Source organism: Engraulis encrasicolus, chromosome 10, assembly GCF_034702125.1.
Source record: "Engraulis encrasicolus isolate BLACKSEA-1 chromosome 10, IST_EnEncr_1.0, whole genome shotgun sequence".
NCBI lineage: Eukaryota > Metazoa > Chordata > Actinopteri > Clupeiformes > Engraulidae > Engraulis > Engraulis encrasicolus.
In genome coordinates, this window is record NC_085866.1 from 48229143 (window position 1) to 48247476 (window position 18334).

At 42.4% G+C, this 18334-nt stretch overlaps 1 protein-coding gene and 1 long non-coding RNA gene across 4 annotated transcripts in view; one reads left to right on the plus strand and one right to left on the minus strand.

The window, feature by feature from the left end:
• Positions 1-18334, minus strand: part of LOC134457234 (uncharacterized) — a 135063-nt gene that overhangs the window by 59 nt on the left and 116670 nt on the right. The window contains exon 4 of the long non-coding RNA XR_010036418.1: positions 1-609. This exon is cut by the window's left edge and continues 59 nt beyond it. This is a non-coding gene — a long non-coding RNA (uncharacterized LOC134457234). The remainder of the gene's footprint in view (positions 610-18334) is intronic.
• On the plus strand, positions 4056-11467 carry LOC134457228 (uncharacterized). Of its 3 annotated transcripts, XM_063209121.1 has the most exons (10): positions 4056-4182; positions 4553-4668; positions 5016-5146; positions 5514-5629; positions 6059-6189; positions 6578-6693; positions 7154-8141; positions 8280-8447; positions 9981-10076; positions 11013-11467. In XM_063209121.1, exons 7-10 carry the CDS (start codon positions 7173-7175, stop codon positions 11310-11312), a joined length of 1533 nt encoding a protein of 510 aa, XP_063065191.1. In that variant the 5' UTR covers positions 4056-4182; positions 4553-4668; positions 5016-5146; positions 5514-5629; positions 6059-6189; positions 6578-6693; positions 7154-7172; the 3' UTR covers positions 11313-11467. The 3 variants fall into 3 exon arrangements, with proteins under 3 accessions (XP_063065191.1, XP_063065192.1, XP_063065193.1); XM_063209122.1 differs by lacking the exon at positions 4056-4182 and having other exon boundaries at positions 4448-4668; XM_063209123.1 differs by lacking the exons at positions 4056-4182; positions 4553-4668; positions 5016-5146; positions 5514-5629 and having other exon boundaries at positions 6023-6189.

Genomic DNA, 18334 nt, shown 5'->3' on the forward strand with positions numbered 1-18334 from the left:
AGCCTAGCATGGCGGCGGACCGTCTACCTCCATTGTCACAGAAAGACACGGCATGGCGAATAGGAGAGAGAGAGAGGCAGTGGGAGTGCGCACACACACATACACATATACACATACATACACACACACATTAGACAAGCTCTTTGTCATGTCCACCTGTAGTATCTCATACAGGAAGAAAGAAAAAAGTAGGCTACAGTAGATTTTTGCAGGTTTCAAAAACATGATGTCCAAGTTTTTGTTTTTGTTTGTATGTTTGTTTTTGTTTGTCTCTCGCTCATCATTTTGAAGGAGATGGACAGGACGTGGATGGCAAAACTGAGCAGAGTAGCAGTAGAAGGAGGTGGGGTGTCTGTTAGAGCTGTTGCTTCTGGGTGGTGCACCAGTAGTCGAGCCTGTTGTATGGCTATAGAGTATACCAGGAGGGAAAAGGCTGTTGGTGGGTCTGTTGAAGAAGAAGGCACCTCTTTTTTGTATTTTTGTCTTAGTCCATCCGTCTTGGAGAGTCATTCCATTTTGGCAGGTGGGTACAGTGCAGCCCATTGAAGAAGTAGCTGCAGCAGCAGCTAAGATCCAACGTCATGCCGACTCACTCTCTCCTCTCTGATGCTGTGGAATAAAAAAAAACAGAGCTTTGTTAGAGATGTATTTCTCTTTGTCTATTTCTCTCACAGAAAGAACAAACTTGCAAGTCATAGCGCATGTCTAGGTAATATCCACATAGTTCCTAATTATGACAGTGCATTGTGAATGAAAAGTAGAAGACACAGTAGAGTAGGTGCACGCAGCCTTCAAGCCATGAAGCTGTAGTGAGAGTTCATGGGACAAAGGCAGTGAAAGAGAAATGGATGGGCAAAATAAAATGAAAAGGCAAGCGAGAACACCCAGACACCTTGTGTACTCTTGGCCAAGGTATTGTAAGCATGGACTTTGAAAGTGCACCGTGTAATATTTTTAGTAGTTCATTTCCAGAATTCCTGCTGCCCACTTTTAACAAATACTTAGCACCACTATCATATTTATCAAGTATTCATTATGTCTGAGAAAATTGCACTTTTCATACATGAAAAGGGGGATCTTCTCCATGGTGCGCCTTTTCTGAATTTCCAGAAATATTTTTTTTTTGCTGCATAATTTACTGTACTTTAGTCATACCAGTAAATATTGGTTTACTATTCTGTAAATATTCATGAATCAAATTTGGCAATAGTCAGCACAGTTTCAATGAGCAGCACAGGTGCAATACCTACTCTGGCCACAATCCTACACAGTAACTTACACTTTTAAACCTAGCTAAATGCTGCAAAAGGTGCAATAGTTTCCCCTACAAAGTTCTACTCTGCTTTGGTGCACGTTGTCCCTGCACTGCTCTTTGTGTTCGAAGATTTAGTGTCATTGTCATGGCGATTTCACCTGAGTTGTGGGGCACTGAAACATTCATGACCATAAAGCTTAAGGCAGATTTATTTAAAGAGCTTTAATGGCTGCACTGAGGCACTGAAAAGGTAATGTTATACATTTATCAATACCAAGCAGTGTGTCCCAGCTATTATTGTCACCGCACAACACGAGCCTACTTAGGAGCACATTTCAGATGTTCAGAGGCCCAAACTACTGACCCTTATCGTCTGAGCTAGCTTTTTTCTTTTATTCCATTGTTCCCTTTTCTCATTGTCACAGATTTACGTTCCACTGTCTTGCCACCATTTCTTTTTACTGTAACTGGCAAGCTCCTTTTGCTCTCTTTCTTTCTTTCTTTCAATCTTCTTTTCTTTTCTTTCTTTTTTGGGTGTGGGGGCCGTTGGCCTGTGTTGTTCTGTGTTTTCTGTGTAGTACCTAAAATTTGTTATGTTGTACTTTGTTATTTTGCAGAATCTTCCTTCAATAAACATTATTCTCAAAAAAGGGGTGCATATCAATATGAACAGTGGTGGGAAATGTACAGAAATATAGCAAAAGATTGAGCAAAAAACAAATAATCACTTTTTTCTGTGAAAAAACATGAAGATGGAAACAGACATTGCAAAGATACAAAACTATTGATGTGTAAAGACATATCACCTGTTATAAGTTTGTTGTCACCAGAATGACAATGGTTAAGTGGTTAAGTTGTAGTGTCTAAAGACTCTGTAGAATGTCATAGTACTACAGTACTAAGCTTCCTCAACGAATAAGGCGTTACACTGGAACAGTACCCCTTATGACTAGGCAACATTAGGCACAGTGCGAATATGATATTTAACTGAATGACTAGAGGGGGTCCCTGCACTGCAAAAGCAACACAACTTTAAGTGAAAGCACCTGACCGGATGTCCAATACAGGGCTTTGCTGCCTACACTGTAAACCCTAACAGTAAATGGAACGCATTAATTGTATCAATCAGGACTTAAAACCCGATACTTGCCTATTTTTTAGCTGACCCAACAATAAACTTATACGTTTTCTGACCAAGACACAACGTTTTCGTTGTGGTGAAAATAATGTATGAGTAAACATTGCCGGTTTACTATAAAACTATGAGCATTCTGTCAAACGTGAGGTATGACGTCATCAACGTGGTTTACGTTCAGTCACGCACTGTCGCGCACGGTCTACCAAGATCAAGATGGAGGATCCGCGAGACCGCTTGGATCAGTTTGGCAGCCAGTACTAACCCTCATTTTTGGAAAATAAGAGTGGACGCCCAATTGTTTTTCGGTGTAAGGTAAGTAGTTTTAGTAGTAAGGTTGTAGTAGTAAAGCTTTTAGTAGTTTTGGACTTTGATAATAACATTTGCATGCACTGTGAGCTTAAGGCTAGCAAGCTAACTTCACTCGGTCTTTGGTTATGGACAAAGCTAATAACAGCTAAAACTTACATTTGAACTCGAAAATAAAAATCGCTTGTCTGTCCTAAATGTAAAACAAATACATATTGGGTTGTCCTGTTCCTTCTCTGTATTTTTTTTAATTCGGGATGCAATGACTGTGCTGTGTTTGGCGTGCTGCATCAGCACAGAAGAGAAGCAAGTTACTGGTACAGAGTAAAATGTCGGTTTTTCCAATGTAATACCATGCACGTGTATGTTTATACCTTTTTAAGTCTAAAGCTAAGATCTACACCAAGCTTATTTTCTATTGCATTGACATTTCTCGAATTCGGTTTTTGCATAAAGAAGCTAAGCGCGTAGGGCAAGGTTAATGACCGCTAACTGAAGCCAAGTCTGACGGTGTAGCAATGAAATGCTTTCGTGTACCAATTGTCTATGAGAAGACGGCAAGAAAGAAATGCATAAGCAGGTTTCGTTGCGTTTTTTGAAAAAAAAAAAAATATTGTGGCGTTCATGTCTTTCTCCGTGTACATGCATGTCTCGAAGCGTGATCTGTGCACTCCTTCGATTACCTGACGCCATGCATGCGTTTTTGCAAACTAGACACGTTATCGGCATGCAATCTATCGGCTATTAGCGTGTGTGCATGCAATGGCAAAGGTAATGGCAGCTAAAATGCAAGCATGCAAATAAAATAAAGCGTGTACAGCATGGAAATCAACGGAGTGCGGATGTTTATTCGCTTGGTGTTTTCGGATCCAGATATAGAACAAACATTGCAACAAAAACAACGTGGAAAAGAGGGGAACCCCAGGGCACGAGTAGAGGGTGGGTAATTCAGGAAATATTCAACATGTGTTAGTCTCCAGTGCTGGATTTACAAGTTTTGTAGCTATATGGAGAATACAGCCGTAACTGAAACAATCGAAAGCGAGTCCGACAACGACTACCAGCTGAGCAACCACTTCGCTGTAGCTCAGTGGGTGGTAGACTTGTTGCCTGACTTTCCCCTCTGTGTGCTATTAATGACCACACCAGGGGTGGAACTGAACTCTGAACAAGAACCTTTCTTTACCTGACAAAATGTGTGTGGCATTCTTATCCCTGCCTGCCTGCCTGCCTCTCTCTCTCTGTCTGTCTGTCTGTCTGTCTGTCTGTCTGTCTGTCTGTCTATGTGTCCATAGAGTATAGTGTCCCCTGCATCCTTCATTCGTCACCTTTTTTTTTTTTTTTGTCCATAGATCCTGATTCGGACTCTGGCTTGTAGAGGCTCTAGCTGTTTACAGTCTGTTGTTCCCTGCTAACAGCGGCAGTAGCCCTCCAGCCCACTGAGAGTTCTTGCTGAAGCCCCTCAGCTGCAGCCCAGCATCAGGTAACTGAACACACACACACACACACGCGCGCGCATGCAAGAGGTTGTAGATGCAGACAGTTCATGGGTGCACAGAGTGTGGCAAATGTTGGATCAAGGCTGTGCTTATTAACACTGACCAAGTAGTGATGTGTGGTGCATGCCAGGCATGCTGGTTAGTTAGACAGAAAAAGAGTAATTTCTTGCCCACCACGGATGGGTCCTTCAACCACCTCACCGTACATTTAAAATTAATGCCTGTTTTGGTTGAGATCTGGCATTTGAGTGTACAAATGATTGTCTTTTTAGCATCACTTGGTTATTTTTACATATTTGTAGTGAGTGGGACACGTGTTGAGTCTCTGGATGCTATCTGCTTTTTTGTCCGTAGATCCTGATTTTGACTCTGGCTTGTAGAGGCTCTAGCTGTTTCCAGTCTGTGGTTCCCTGTCAACAGCGGCAGCAGCCCTCCAGCCCCTTCTCCCCTCATCTGCAGCCCAGCATCAGGTAACTGAACACACACACGCACACACACACCAACCTAAGACTCATAATCTAGGTATACGGACTGATTAAAGATGTGTTTTGAACATAACATGAACACTGTATTCCCCCATTGCTGGTAGACTTGTTGCCTGACTTTCCCCTCTGTGTGCTATTAATGACCACACCAGGGGTGGAACTGAACTCTGAACAAGAACCTTTCTTTACCTGACAAAATGTGTGGCATTCTTATCCCTGCCATACTCTCTCTCTGTCTCTCTCTGTCTCTCTCTGTCTCTCCCCCTAGAGTATAGTGTCCCCTGCATCCTTCATTCGTCACCTTTTTTTGTGGTTTTTTTTTTTGTCCATAGATCCTGATTCGGACTCTGGCTTGTAGAGGCTCTAGCTGTTTACAGTCTGTTGTTCCCTGCTAACAGCGGCAGTAGCCCTCCAGCCCACTGAGAGTTCTTGCTGAAGCCCCTCAGCTGCAGCCCAGCATCAGGTAACTGAACTCACACACACACACACACGTGCATGCAAGAGGTTGTAGATGCAGACAGTTCATGGGTGCACAGAGTGTGGCAAATGTTGGATCAAGGCTGTGCTTATTAACACTGACCAAGTAGTGATGTGTGGTGCATGCCAGGTATGCTGGTTAGTTAGACAGAAAGAGTAATTTCTTGCCCACCACGGATGGGTCCTTCAACCACCCCACCGTACATTTACAATTACTGCCTGTTTTGGTTGAGATCTGGCATTTGAGTGTACAAATGATTGTCTTTTTTAGCATCACTTGGTTATTTTTACATATTTGTAGTGAGTGGTACACGTGTTGAGTCTCTGGATGCTATCTGCTTTTTTGTCCGTAGATCCTGATTTTGACTCTGGCTTGTAGAGGCTCTAGCTGTTTCCAGTCTGTGGTTCCCTGTCAACAGCGGCAGCAGCCCTCCAGCCCCTTCTCCCCTCATCTGCAGCCCAGCATCAGGTAACTGAACACACGCACACACACACACACACACACCAACCTAAGACTCATAATCTAGGTATACGGACTGATTAAAGATGTGTTTTGAACATAACATGAACACTGTATTCCCCCATTGCTGGTAGACTTGTTGCCTGACTTTCCCCTCTGTGTGCTATTAATGACCACACCAGGGGTGGAACTGAACTCTGAACAAGAACCTTTCTTTACCTGACAAAATGTGTGGTATTCTTATCCCTGCCATACACTGCCACTCCCTCTCTGGCTCTCTCTCTCTCTCTCTCTCTCTGTCTCTGTCTCTGTCTCTCTCTCTGTCTGTCTGTCTCTCTCTCTCTCTCTCTCTGTCTCTGTCTCTGTGTCCCTAGAGTATAGTGTCCCCTGCATCCTTCATTCGTCACCTTTTTTGTGTTTTTTTTTTTTTGTCCATAGATCCTGATTCGGACTCTGGCTTGTAGAGGCTCTAGCTGTTTACAGTCTGTTGTTCCCTGCTAACAGCGGCAGTAGCCCTCCAGCCCACTGAGAGTTCTTGCTGAAGCCCCTCAGCTGCAGCCCAGCATCAGGTAACTGAACTCACACACACACACACACACACACACACACACACACACGTGCACGCAAGAGGTTGTAGATGCAGACAGTTCATGGGTGCACAGAGTGTGGCAAATGTTGGATCAAGGCTGTGCTTATTAACACTGACCAAGTAGTGATGTGTGGTGCATGCCAGGCATGCTGGTTAGTTAGACAGAAAAAGAGTAATTTCTTGCCCACCACGGATGGGTCCTTCAACCACCTCACCGTACATTTACAATTAATGCCTGTTTTGGTTGAGATCTGGCATTTGAGTTTAGAAATGATTGTCTTTTTAGCATCACTTGGTTATTTTTACATATTTGTAGTGAGTGGTACACGTGTTGAGTCTCTGGATGCTATCTGCTTTTTTGTCCGTAGATCCTGATTTTGACTCTGGCTTGTAGAGGCTCTAGCTGTTTCCAGTCTGTGGTTCCCTGTCAACAGCGGCAGCAGCCCTCCAGCCCCTTCTCCCCTCATCTGCAGCCCAGCATCAGGTAACTGAACACACACGCGCACACACACACACCAACCTAAGACTCATAATCTAGGTATACGGACTGATTAAAGATGTGTTTTGAACATAACATGAACACTGTATTCCCCCATTGCTGGTAGACTTGTTGCCTGACTTTCCCCTCTGTGTGCTATTAATGACCACACCAGGGGTGGAACTGAACTCTGAACAAGAACCTTTCTTTACCTGACAAAATGTGTGGCATTCTTATCCCTGCCATACACTGTCTCTGTCTCTCTCTCTCTGTCTCTGTCTGTCTGTGTCTCTGTCTCTGTCTGTCTGTGTCCCTAGAGTATAGTGTCCCCTGCATCCTTCATGGCGATATATATTCATTAACTGAGAAATGTCCTCACCTTTTGGGCTTCATTCCTTTTGATGGTGTCTTTATTAAATTGTTTCTTTAATGCTTGACACTTAAAATATTTCATTTACTTTTTCAGTGTCAAAAACCGAAAAGAGATGGCAGCCCCCCAGAAGTTTCTGCTCCGTGTTTATCTGCACACAGATACTGCCATTAAGCTCACTCTAAATAGCCGCCCAAAGTCTGTGGAAGAGCTGAAAATTATAATGCAGTACAAATTCAAGCCAAGACTCGACAGTAGTGACTTCACCATCCAATACGAAGACCCTGACTTTGATGGCCAATTAAGTGTCCTAGTGGACATAGATGAGCTGCCAGAGAAGGGGACACTGAAAGTGATTAGGTTGGAGAGTGACGATAGTTCTTCTTGTGGCAGTTCTGACACTGACATACTGCCCCATGTACCATTTAGTCAGCGCCAAAAGAATTGGCCTGATGTTTTTCCTGTTCCAACGTTCAACCACGAAGTTGAGCATGTCCTTGACCAGGGTAACTTCGTCTTCCAGACATCTGGCAAGCCAACTAGATTAACACGTTCCCAGAAGCACAATGTGCTCGAAATAATGGCACAGACTATTTACAGCTTCAAGCCATACCCTAGCAATACTGATCTTTGTAAGGCTTCGGAAGCATTGATTACTGCCCACCCATGCCTCAAAGAACTTGGAAGCAAGACTGGCTGGTACGGCTGGAAGGTCAGTTTGGCCTTCAAGATGGGTAACTACAGACAGAAACTGGCCAAATCGGGGTGTGCTGAGGTGTCCATCAATGCAGGAAAGAGAAGCAAGAACAACCCTGACAGCGATCACCCCCATGCCAATATTAAGCGAGCTCGTAGGTCGGAAGTGAACTTCCTACCCAACTTCCCAACTGGTGAAAACCAGGCCAGTCTTGACCTGATGAGACTCGAGATAATTGAAGAGACTGACAAGTCGGAGAAGAATTTGCAATTCATCGAAAAGCTGATGCAGACAACCTTCGCTTTACGACGACAAGACATCATCAAAAGTGAATTGCCAGTAAAGGACTTGCTGCGCAGCTGGCCAGCTCTGCAGTTGGAATCGCAGGTAACATGCTTTTCTGTCTGTCCAAACGCAAATCAGTTGTGATGGTGTTCAGTGTGTGACTGCAATCTAAAAAAAAACCCCAAAAAACATATATTGATCCTGTCTATATGTTTGTGTTTGTGTTTTATATGTCTGCAGGTTCTCTCAGAATTCCATCGTATCACTAATGTGAACCTGCGCAGCACATTCTACGCTGAACTTGACAGACACACACCACGACTCCTCAACTTATACAGACAAAAGGCAGTACGCACCGGCAAGTTGGCGGAGGCTCTACGGGCTACCCTCGCCGCTTATGATCTTCAGGTATGTCTAAGATTAACTTGGCATGTCCATGACCACATTTTACATCAAGCATATCTAAGTATTGGCCCTACCGTGGCTCTAACGGTAGGGTACTTGACTATCATGCCGGCGACCTGGGTTCGAATCCGGCCTGGGTCATTTGCCGATCCCTCCCCGTCTCTCTCCCCACTCATTTCCTGTCTATCCTTCACTGTCCTGTCCCGAATAAAGGCAAAAAGCCCCAGAAAATATCTTTAAAAAAGCATATCTAAGTATTTTGGCCAATCCATATGTGTTTTAGCAACTTGCATTGATGAAAATTAAGATTCATATGACTTAGATTTAAAGAGCTCTTTATGATACCGCCCATCCCCCAACCACCGTGACTAACAAACGCTCTGTGGGAAACACTGGTTTATTGAGCATTCAGTGCAGACAAGCATTATGAGTTCACATTTTTCTTACTTTGTGTTATTCATAGAACTAGAACACCAGTTGTCGCAGTCAATCTTTTGAAACTTAAGTAGGAGTCCTGCCAATGTCAACATTCAGTTGTATTGCTGATGCTACCCTTGACTTGTTAGTACCTGATGACACAGCAACTTTTTTGTTCTGGTCCTGTAATGGGTGTAAAGGTGTCTGCTAATGTTGCATAACATTTGGGATGATATTTGTATGTAAACAAGACACGGCCCCATTAGTGGGGTCAGAGTCTCAAAAAGGGCTGAAAAACAAATGCTGCATTTGTAATGGCATGTCAAGAATAGCGTGAGCATTACAGCTGCGTGTTGAAATCGACAGGAATTCTCCTTTAATGCTGGTTGTTGATGCTGGGCGTCATCATCATGGTACAGGTTCCTATGGTTTCAGACTGTCACTTACTGGATCATTTGCTGATTACCTTGTCACCAATTGCTGGTCATTCAAGATTCTTTTAATTGGTCCCGAAGGAAATTTGTCTTGGACATACATTCAAGCAATGGACTGATTCATGTCAATAGACAAAGGTAGTTTACATGAAATCTAGTGTTCTACATCTGTTATTACACAGAGACATGCCAAAGAATCTGTTAGGTGATGGTGGTCATACAGTACTCAAAAAAATGGAACACCAAAACCAGGCAATGGAACTTCACGTCAATTATACTTTTATCAGCCTGTCCAGTTAGGAACCAACATTCAAAGCCAATTCATTTTGCCTACTGTTGTGCCAATTTATTAAGCAATGAGTAGATGTATATTAGAAGTAATCACCAAAAAACGGCCCAAAATAGTAATTCTGCAGATGGTGTCCTCCATTTTTCATCCTTTCTGACCATTTTTTTTTGAACACGTGGATTTTGTTACTGTCCCAACCCAGGAAGTACCATGAGGGCACTGAAGTGACTTGGGTAGTGCTGCTCAACTGATCTCACAGAAGTATGATTGTATGACAGGAGGAGTTACATTGCTTTGGTTTTGGTACTCCCTTTATTTTTTTGGAGCAGTGTATTTTTGAGAGGGTCTACATGGCAGTACTATATATTTGTGCAATTTTTATTTTTGTCAATCAAGGAAGAACATGATGTCATCTCGAGACGCACCCTGTCGCTGTGTGCCCTGCCGGTGTACCTGCGAGAAGATGGATCTGCCTTCTTTCAGACATTCAATGTAAGTACTGGTTACCATCCATAAATGTACAATACATCATCCAAAGCTGAGTTCATTTGTTTCCCCCTCCCTTTGGGTCAACGGTCTGGGTGACCTTGGTAGCTCTATCACTTCACTCATATTAATAATATAACATGGTTTGCACATTTTCATTTGCGTAACAATGTTCATCTCTGCCCATCCCTCAGCTCCCACACAATCTCCATCCTTGTCACTGCTTATCTTGATTATTGTAACTAGCAAATCCCTCCATAAGCTCCATAATGCTCATTATCCAACATAGGACTGTCTCTTCAGCCTGATCTCTCAGAATTCTGTGGAATGGACACGGATTTGGGACACGAAATCCGTGTCAGTTTCACAGATTTTGCCAAAAAGATTTTGGAATTGTTTTCCGTGACTCACGGAAGTGCTTTCTATATTCCCACAGCACTGTGTTAAGTCTATCATTAGAAAATAGATACCAAATTCTAATAATAAAAGAATGCTAGAGCAATTTAAGTTGTGCCCTGACCAAAACAATCCCTTACCTTAACTTGTCAGTAAAGACATGTTTTTGAGAGCCCATCAACCAACTCTGGAAAAGGTATATAAAATTCATGTAATCAACGAAAGAATACTAGCTATGCCCAGACCAAAACAATCCCTAACCCTAACCTGTCAGTAAGAAATGTTTTTTGAGAAAAAAAATATTGGAAATTAGAAATCCTGAGAAAACACAAGACTGTGGAAACATAGAGCTGTGGGAATATAGAGAAAGCACTTCCGTGTGTCCATCACGGAAAACAATTCCGTGTCTAGGGGCACGGAATTTTGGCAAAATCCATTCCACGGAATTCTGAGATCATGTTGGTCTCTTGGTAAACATATCCAGATTGTCAAATGACTATCTTCCTAGTGTAGCCAACAGGTAATTATGTTGATTGTGTTTTGCAGGAGGAGGAGGAGCCTGATTACCATGATGTCCCTCTTGCTCTTGGCATAACTGGCGCAGACCCCTTCAGCTGCAAGAAGTTTACAGTCGTCATTGAAGGCAATGCTGTTTTTAACGAGGTCCCCACAATTCCAGATGCATTCATGTTGTTGTTTGGGCTGACTTATGTGTTCAATTTGGAATACCCTAAGAGCCTCTTGAACACATTCACAATGATCCAGAAAATGTTTGTTTGTCTGGATGATGGCAAACCACTCAAACCCTGCCTAATGACTTTGAAAGAAGATTTGCTACTGCAGTAGTGCGTGTTTGTAACATTTGCGCGCACACACACACACACACACACACACACACACACACACACACACACACACGCTCATGTCACACAGCACCCTCTAGATTTGCTACTGCAGTAGTGCGCTTTAGTAGCATTTGCACACACTCTCACACACACACACACACACACACACGTATGCTCATGTCACACGACGCCCTTTAGTGGCTACTGCAGTAGTGCACGTTAGTAGCATTTGCACACTCTCACACACAAACACACACACACACACACACACACACATGGGCGCGCATATGCTCATGTCACACGGAACCCTCTAGATTTGCTACTGCAGTAGTGCGCGTTAGTAGCATTGCACGCGCACACATGCGCTCATACGCTCATGTCACATGGCACCCTCTACACAGCGGCTGAAATATAGCTGAAGCGGCGGAACGGGGACCTGTTACCTGCCAGTTGTACTGTACAGTATTCGAATGCCATACTTACCAGAATGCTTCAACTTTTTTTCTCTCTCTATAGTACAATACACATACACCTGCACGCACACACACGTGCCCAAATTCAGCTTATTACTCTTGGGACAATGCACGCACGCGCGCACACACACACACACACTCTTCAGCTTATTCCCCGCATTTAGGACCTCAGGGCCATTACTTAAACAGACAAACACTCACACATAAGTTAGGCTTATTCCCCGCATACATGACCACACGCGGGCTCACCCACACGCAAACAAACATGCGCAGTTGGATGTATGTCTTTTTCTAGCTGTGTTGATTTGGAGGCGAATAACTATAGTAAATGCGTGCATGCACACCACACACACACACACACACACACACACACACTTGAGCCAGTACTGTAGACACCAACACAGATGGACGACTCGCACTGCCTGATATTGCCAAGGTATACATAGGACAGAAAAAGGACAGCCAAATGGTTTACAGAACATCAAGGGTAGCATTGGGATGCATCTCTGGACAATAAGATGCATGAAACATGATTGCTTGTCATCTGAGTGTCTCATCTTTCTTTAAGCCTTACCAGCAGACACCTAGACACTCACACACACCTAAGTCCATCTTATTCCCCGCATTCATGACCACACACACTAAAGCACACAAGTGCGTGCACACACCACACACACACACACACACACACACACACACACACACACACACTTCTCCATAGTGTCAAGGTGGTCGTTGGATTTATGTCTATTTTCTATAGTTATTTGCCTCTTAACCAAACTGCTATTAATAAACACTAGCACAAAAACATGCCCACGCACGCAAGGGGTTTGCTAGTCCCAGTACCTCTTGATGTAGACACAAACGTGCAACGCATACACACGCACACAAAAGAGCTTCTGTCTGTATTTGTTCACTCACATAGTTAAAATGTGAAATGTTATTACATAGTTACATAGTTACAGCAGTGTTAGCCTAATGGCATACCAGAATGCTTTTTTGTTTTTGTTATTTTGTCTTTCGTTAGCAAAGAGTCTCTTTAACACATTCACAATGATTGTTCACATAGTTAAAATGTGAAATGCTATCTAAAAATCCAGAAAATGTTTACAGCAGTGTTAACTGTGCGGTAGCCTAATGGCATACCAGAATGCTTTTTTGTTTTTGAAGAGTCTCTGGTTTGTCATTCTCCAGACAAACGATCATTGTGAATGTGTTACACTCAAACCGTGCCTATAATGACTTCTTTTTTTTTGTGTGTGTGGAAGATTTGATACTGGAGTAGTGTGCATTTGTAGCATTCTCTCTCTCTCTCTCTCTCTCTCTGTCTCTGTCTCTGTCTCTCTCTCTCTCTGTGTGTCTCTCTCTCTCTCTCTCTCTCTCTCTGTGTCTCTGTCTCTCTCTCTCTCTCTCTCTCTCTCTCTGTCTCTCTCTCTCTCTCTTTCTCTCTCTCTCTCTCTCACACACACACACACACACTTGTAATGTTCTGTGTACTTTCCAGAAAAAATAAATGTTATTCATTGTAAATGATTTTATGCATTATTGTTGTCTGTAAATGGTATAGCATAGCGTGTTTATGTACTCACACTTTTAAAGTTCACTTTAAGTAAAAATTACAGTTCATGTACTCAAAACTTATTAGGTAATCAGTTACCTCAAAACATTTGAGTTGAGTACATAGTTCGTTTACTCACATTTTTAAAGCTAACTTTACTTAAAGAATGCAGTTCATGTACTCACAGTTTTAAAGCTAACTTTACTTAAAGAATACAGTTCATGTACTCAGACTTTTAAGGTTAACATTACTTAAAGAATACAGTTCATGTACTCAGACTTTTAAGGTTAGCATTACTTAAAGAATACAGTTCATGTACTCAGACTTTTAAGGTTAACATTACTTAAAGAATACAGTTCATGTACTCACAATTTTAAAGTAAAGTTTAATTAAAAGATACAGTTGATGTACTCAAAACTTATTAGGTAATCAGTTACCTCAAAACTTTTGAGTTCTACTAACTTATCAGGTTTTACAGTGTAGCAAAGCAAAAAAGGCAGTAACTTCATTGTTGTTGTTTCAATGACACGTATATCAAAATAGAACAGAATAATTTTAAGGTAATTTTACTCAGTTCAGATCTATTCACAGTTACTGCCTTTTTGCTTTGTAGGGCAGTATGGGTACAAGGATACACGCCAAATCTATAATGTTCTTTCAGTCATTACAGTGTATGGACAAACAAATAGCGGAAAACTACACACAGCCTGTGTACCTACATTAATATGTATGTACTGACAAGGAAAATACAATGACAAACCGAGAGGGGAACAGGGACAGAGAGAGAAACATACATTCAGGAATACATAGAGCATGTCTTGGGAAACAGGGACCCAGGTATAGGGCCACATATGGAGATACACAGCATAAGATTCATGCGCTGCAGGTCCTCTCTGCCCCCTGGACAACCTGCTACACACCCTGTATACCGTCCTACAGTAATATGTAGGCCTATGTTAAGAAAAATAAAGTGACACACAGAGGGTTGCATGGACACACAACGAAACATACAGGAATACACAGTGTGCCTTATGCAACACATGGAGCCAGATATCTAGCTACAGTACAGTACGGTATGGTACATGTGGCTGATGCATTAGAGCAGTGGTTCCCAACCTTTTTCTTCGGGGACCCATGTTTTTACAATTGTAAACATTGGTGACCCAACCGCGCGAGCACCCGCACGAGAGGGAGTCACGAGATGCCCTCTGTTTCCTGTGAAAACTCATTTTTGTTATTTTATTCCTCAATTCATCTTTGGTCAGATAAAGAATACATGTTTAATGTAGCACTTACATTTTGTTGCGTCTATGCATATAGTATTAGTTAAATGCTTTGTCATTTATTCAACATGGGCTATATTTCAAATTAACCCCCTTAAAATCAAGCAGGCTCCGCGACCCTCTGTGGATCTTTGGCGACCCATAATTTGGGTCCCGACCCATAGGTTGGGAACCACTGCATTAGAGCACAGGCATGGCCTCTCTGGCTCTGCTGATGGTGTGGTATGGGCTTAGTAGCGAGAGAGATGCATGGTGAAGGGCAATGAAGAACATGATGGAGCTCAGCTACCTGCTAATGCTCCCCAAGAAAGAAATATACAATGTCCCAGTTTCTCTAGAGCGAGATACAAGGACGCATAACAGCTCTGCTGCTGCCCCTGATTTTTCTGCTTGTGTGTGTGTGTGTGTGTGTGTGTGTGTGTGTGTGTGAGAGAGAGAGAGAGAGAGAGAGAGAGAGAGAGAGAGAGAGAGAGAGAGAGAGAGAGAGTGAGAGAGAGAGAGAGAGTGTGTGTGTGTGTGTGTGTGTGTGAGAGAGAGAGAGAGAGAGAGAGAGAGAGAGAGAGAGAGAGAGAGAGAGCGAGAGAGAAGAGAGAGAGAGAGATAGGAGAGAGAGAGAGAGAGAGAGAGAGAGAGAGAGAGAGTGTGTGTGTGTGTGTGTGTGTGTGTGTGTGTGTGTGTGTGTGTGTGTGTGTGAAGCACGGTGTGCACTAAGTGAACAAACAGGCTGTGTGATGATCCACAGAGCCATAGTCCCTGTCTTCATAAATATCTGAGATGAGAAAAGAAGTGATGTAAGGCGTGTATGGATTGTACATGTAAAGCCAGCCGCACATTTCACATGTGACATGATGACAACAAAAACGGTACACTGTAGTGACAAATAAAGTCCCATAACCTCAAAAGGATAGCTTGAGAAATGAAATCAGACCATGGATCTGCACTGGCATGACGCATAGCATACCATCACACACAAAAATCCCTGGTGCTGATCATGCAGTCTTTTCCCCCGGGAACTCAAGTACGAACAAGCACGGTGAAGGCTCTAGATGTCATGAAAAAAGTAAAAGTACTTAAAAAAGAACCTGAAATCCTTAAAATACTTGAAATCCTTAAAAAAAGAGTGCAATTTTTCATTTGTCTACTCTCATGCAGTTTCACCTTTTTTGGATGATGCATGCAATCTATTAATCCTACATGGACTTGTGTGATTAAACGTATACTTCTTATTAGAGCTTATGGCATCTCATCTCTGTTTGTACTTCAATATATTGTATAAAGTGCATTACATACATACAGTATCTATTCTTCATATAATGAACATTGTCATTCTGAAAAACAAACTGCCTAACCCCTTTGGCTTTCTGATTGAATGCTGGTGTTCGCAGTCTCATGTATGTTACACAGTTGTAGTCAGCCGTGGTGTTAGTGAGTTGGACTGTGGATAACAGGGTTGCAGGTTCGAATCCCACCCTTGCTTCTCCCTACAGCTCCATCCATGACTGAAGTGCCCTTGAGCAAGGCACCTAACCCCACATTGCTCCAGGGACTGTACCAATAGCCTGTGATGTCTGTAAGTCGCTTGGGATAATAAAGCATTGTGTAATGTAATAATGTTATAATAGTTGTGGCCACCAGTCCACTTTTTTCCAACATTTGTAATTACAGCCTGCAGCCACTATTACAGTAAATAAGTGCAATCTGTTTGACATTATTACTAAATGATTGCACATCTCCCAGAACTTGAACAATGTTTAGGCCATGGGTTATTTAAAAACCTATCCATTTCATGCACTTTAGTTTAAATACTATTCTTTGTGCTTTGTCATTCTAGTGCAAAGTGACAGACAGACTTCAATTCCCATTTGGAATATTGCTCTATTTAAACAGGCCTACCTGCTGACCCACACCCTTGTATAAGTGACAACACACGATGGCAGCACTTTACACATTTCTTTATACAGGCCATAAAGCCAATGTCAGCCCAAGGTGAGGCAAGACAGTAAACACCACAGAAAGAAGCACTTCAACTTTCAATATGCATCCCCGAGTGTGGGCTATGCACACACAAACTCACATTTGTGAGTCTCTGCTACTGCTTTGCTAGTAAGGCCCTGATAAACAGGTGCTAGTATACTTCAGTGAATCTGCTGTACCACCCAAAATTAATATATAAAAAAAGCCATTCTGGAAGGCTGCATCAGGTTCCAGAAGACATAAAGAACACAAGTCATTTAATACACTATTTTGCTAGATGTAAAACCTTATTGCATTCACCCTTCACAAATAACCTCTCAAGACTCTCTGCAATGGCTTAGTTTTATGATGTTCTTATGATGTAATTTTCAGGTAAACTGAATATGGCTGTCGACAGGTCCATCTGCATGGAGAGAATTTTTTTAATATTCCAAATTTTATACAGGTTGAGACAAGGCCAATTATATATGATCCTATTTACTTAGAAGAAATATTTGTGCAGGAAATGAAATCATAGCCATGGAGTGCCCTTGTGTCTTTCTGGGCCTTTGTCCTTGTAGACTTTGTGCAGATGCGCCCAAAAAGACTCAACTACATCATAACAACATTTGTACTACATCATAACAACAATTGTTACAACAGTACTGAGAGCAGTAAAACCTGGTTATTTAAATTTTGATGACTATCTATGATGACTATTTTGATACGGTTGTAACATAGTCTCTTAGAAAGGGGTTAAAGTAGTCTATATTAAGATCAAAGGTTTGGTATGAAGACATGGGAATAAAACATCTACTTAATCTAGTTAAGACATCATTTATGCATCACAGATGTTTAATTCCTTCATCCTACACCCATCCTACTTAATTCAAAATCGGCCCTGACTCAATTCAGCTTGAAAGAATTGAACAGTTTTAAAGTTTGAGTTTCACTCTAATCCCAACTTGGAATGTAATGAGCGAGGTAAGATGAGTTGCTTCAACCCTGCTTGTCATGCATCAATGAGACAGCACACACATGCTCTCAGAGCTCTCATCATCAAAACAAAACACATCTTGGTGGGTCATGACGCACGAGAGAGTCACGAGAGCAGACTATAGACTGAAACACCAGCTGCAGAAGGAGCCGTCAGACTCACTCACCTCTCCTGTTAGATGTGTGAAGAGCATCCCCTGGTGAACGGAGCGTGTAGCGCACACGCTCAGATCCATGGTCCACACCCATTCACAGTCATAGCCCAGACACTTGCTTGCTTAGAAAAGTCTATGGATGGCGGCCCTCCTTTTCAGCGTTCACATTTTTTATTAAAAAATGATCATTATCAAAAACTTTGTCTAAAGGCCAAATGTTGTCTGCAATTCATGTTATTCCAGAAAAAGGGACAGGGTGGGGTTTCACATCAAACAGACAAGAGTGCACTGATTTTTGTTTCCAAACAGTCATCCAATCGATTTGGTTTCCCACTGAGGACCCGGTAATCCAAGTAATCAATCCAGTCCTGTTGTCGTCAGTCCTGATTGATCTGACGTCAGATGTTTTATCTTCCATATCATTTCTGTTTCCTGCTTTTTCAAGTCATGCTTTCAAAACCATCTGGACCGTTACTGTGGAAACGGAGCAAAGGATGCCATGGCAACAATAGCGTTGCCTGGGAAACCGCAGTCACTATGGAGACTGCATCACTTCAGGCATGATTAAAGGCATCCAGTGAAACCGTCTTCGCGGATCGCTTTTT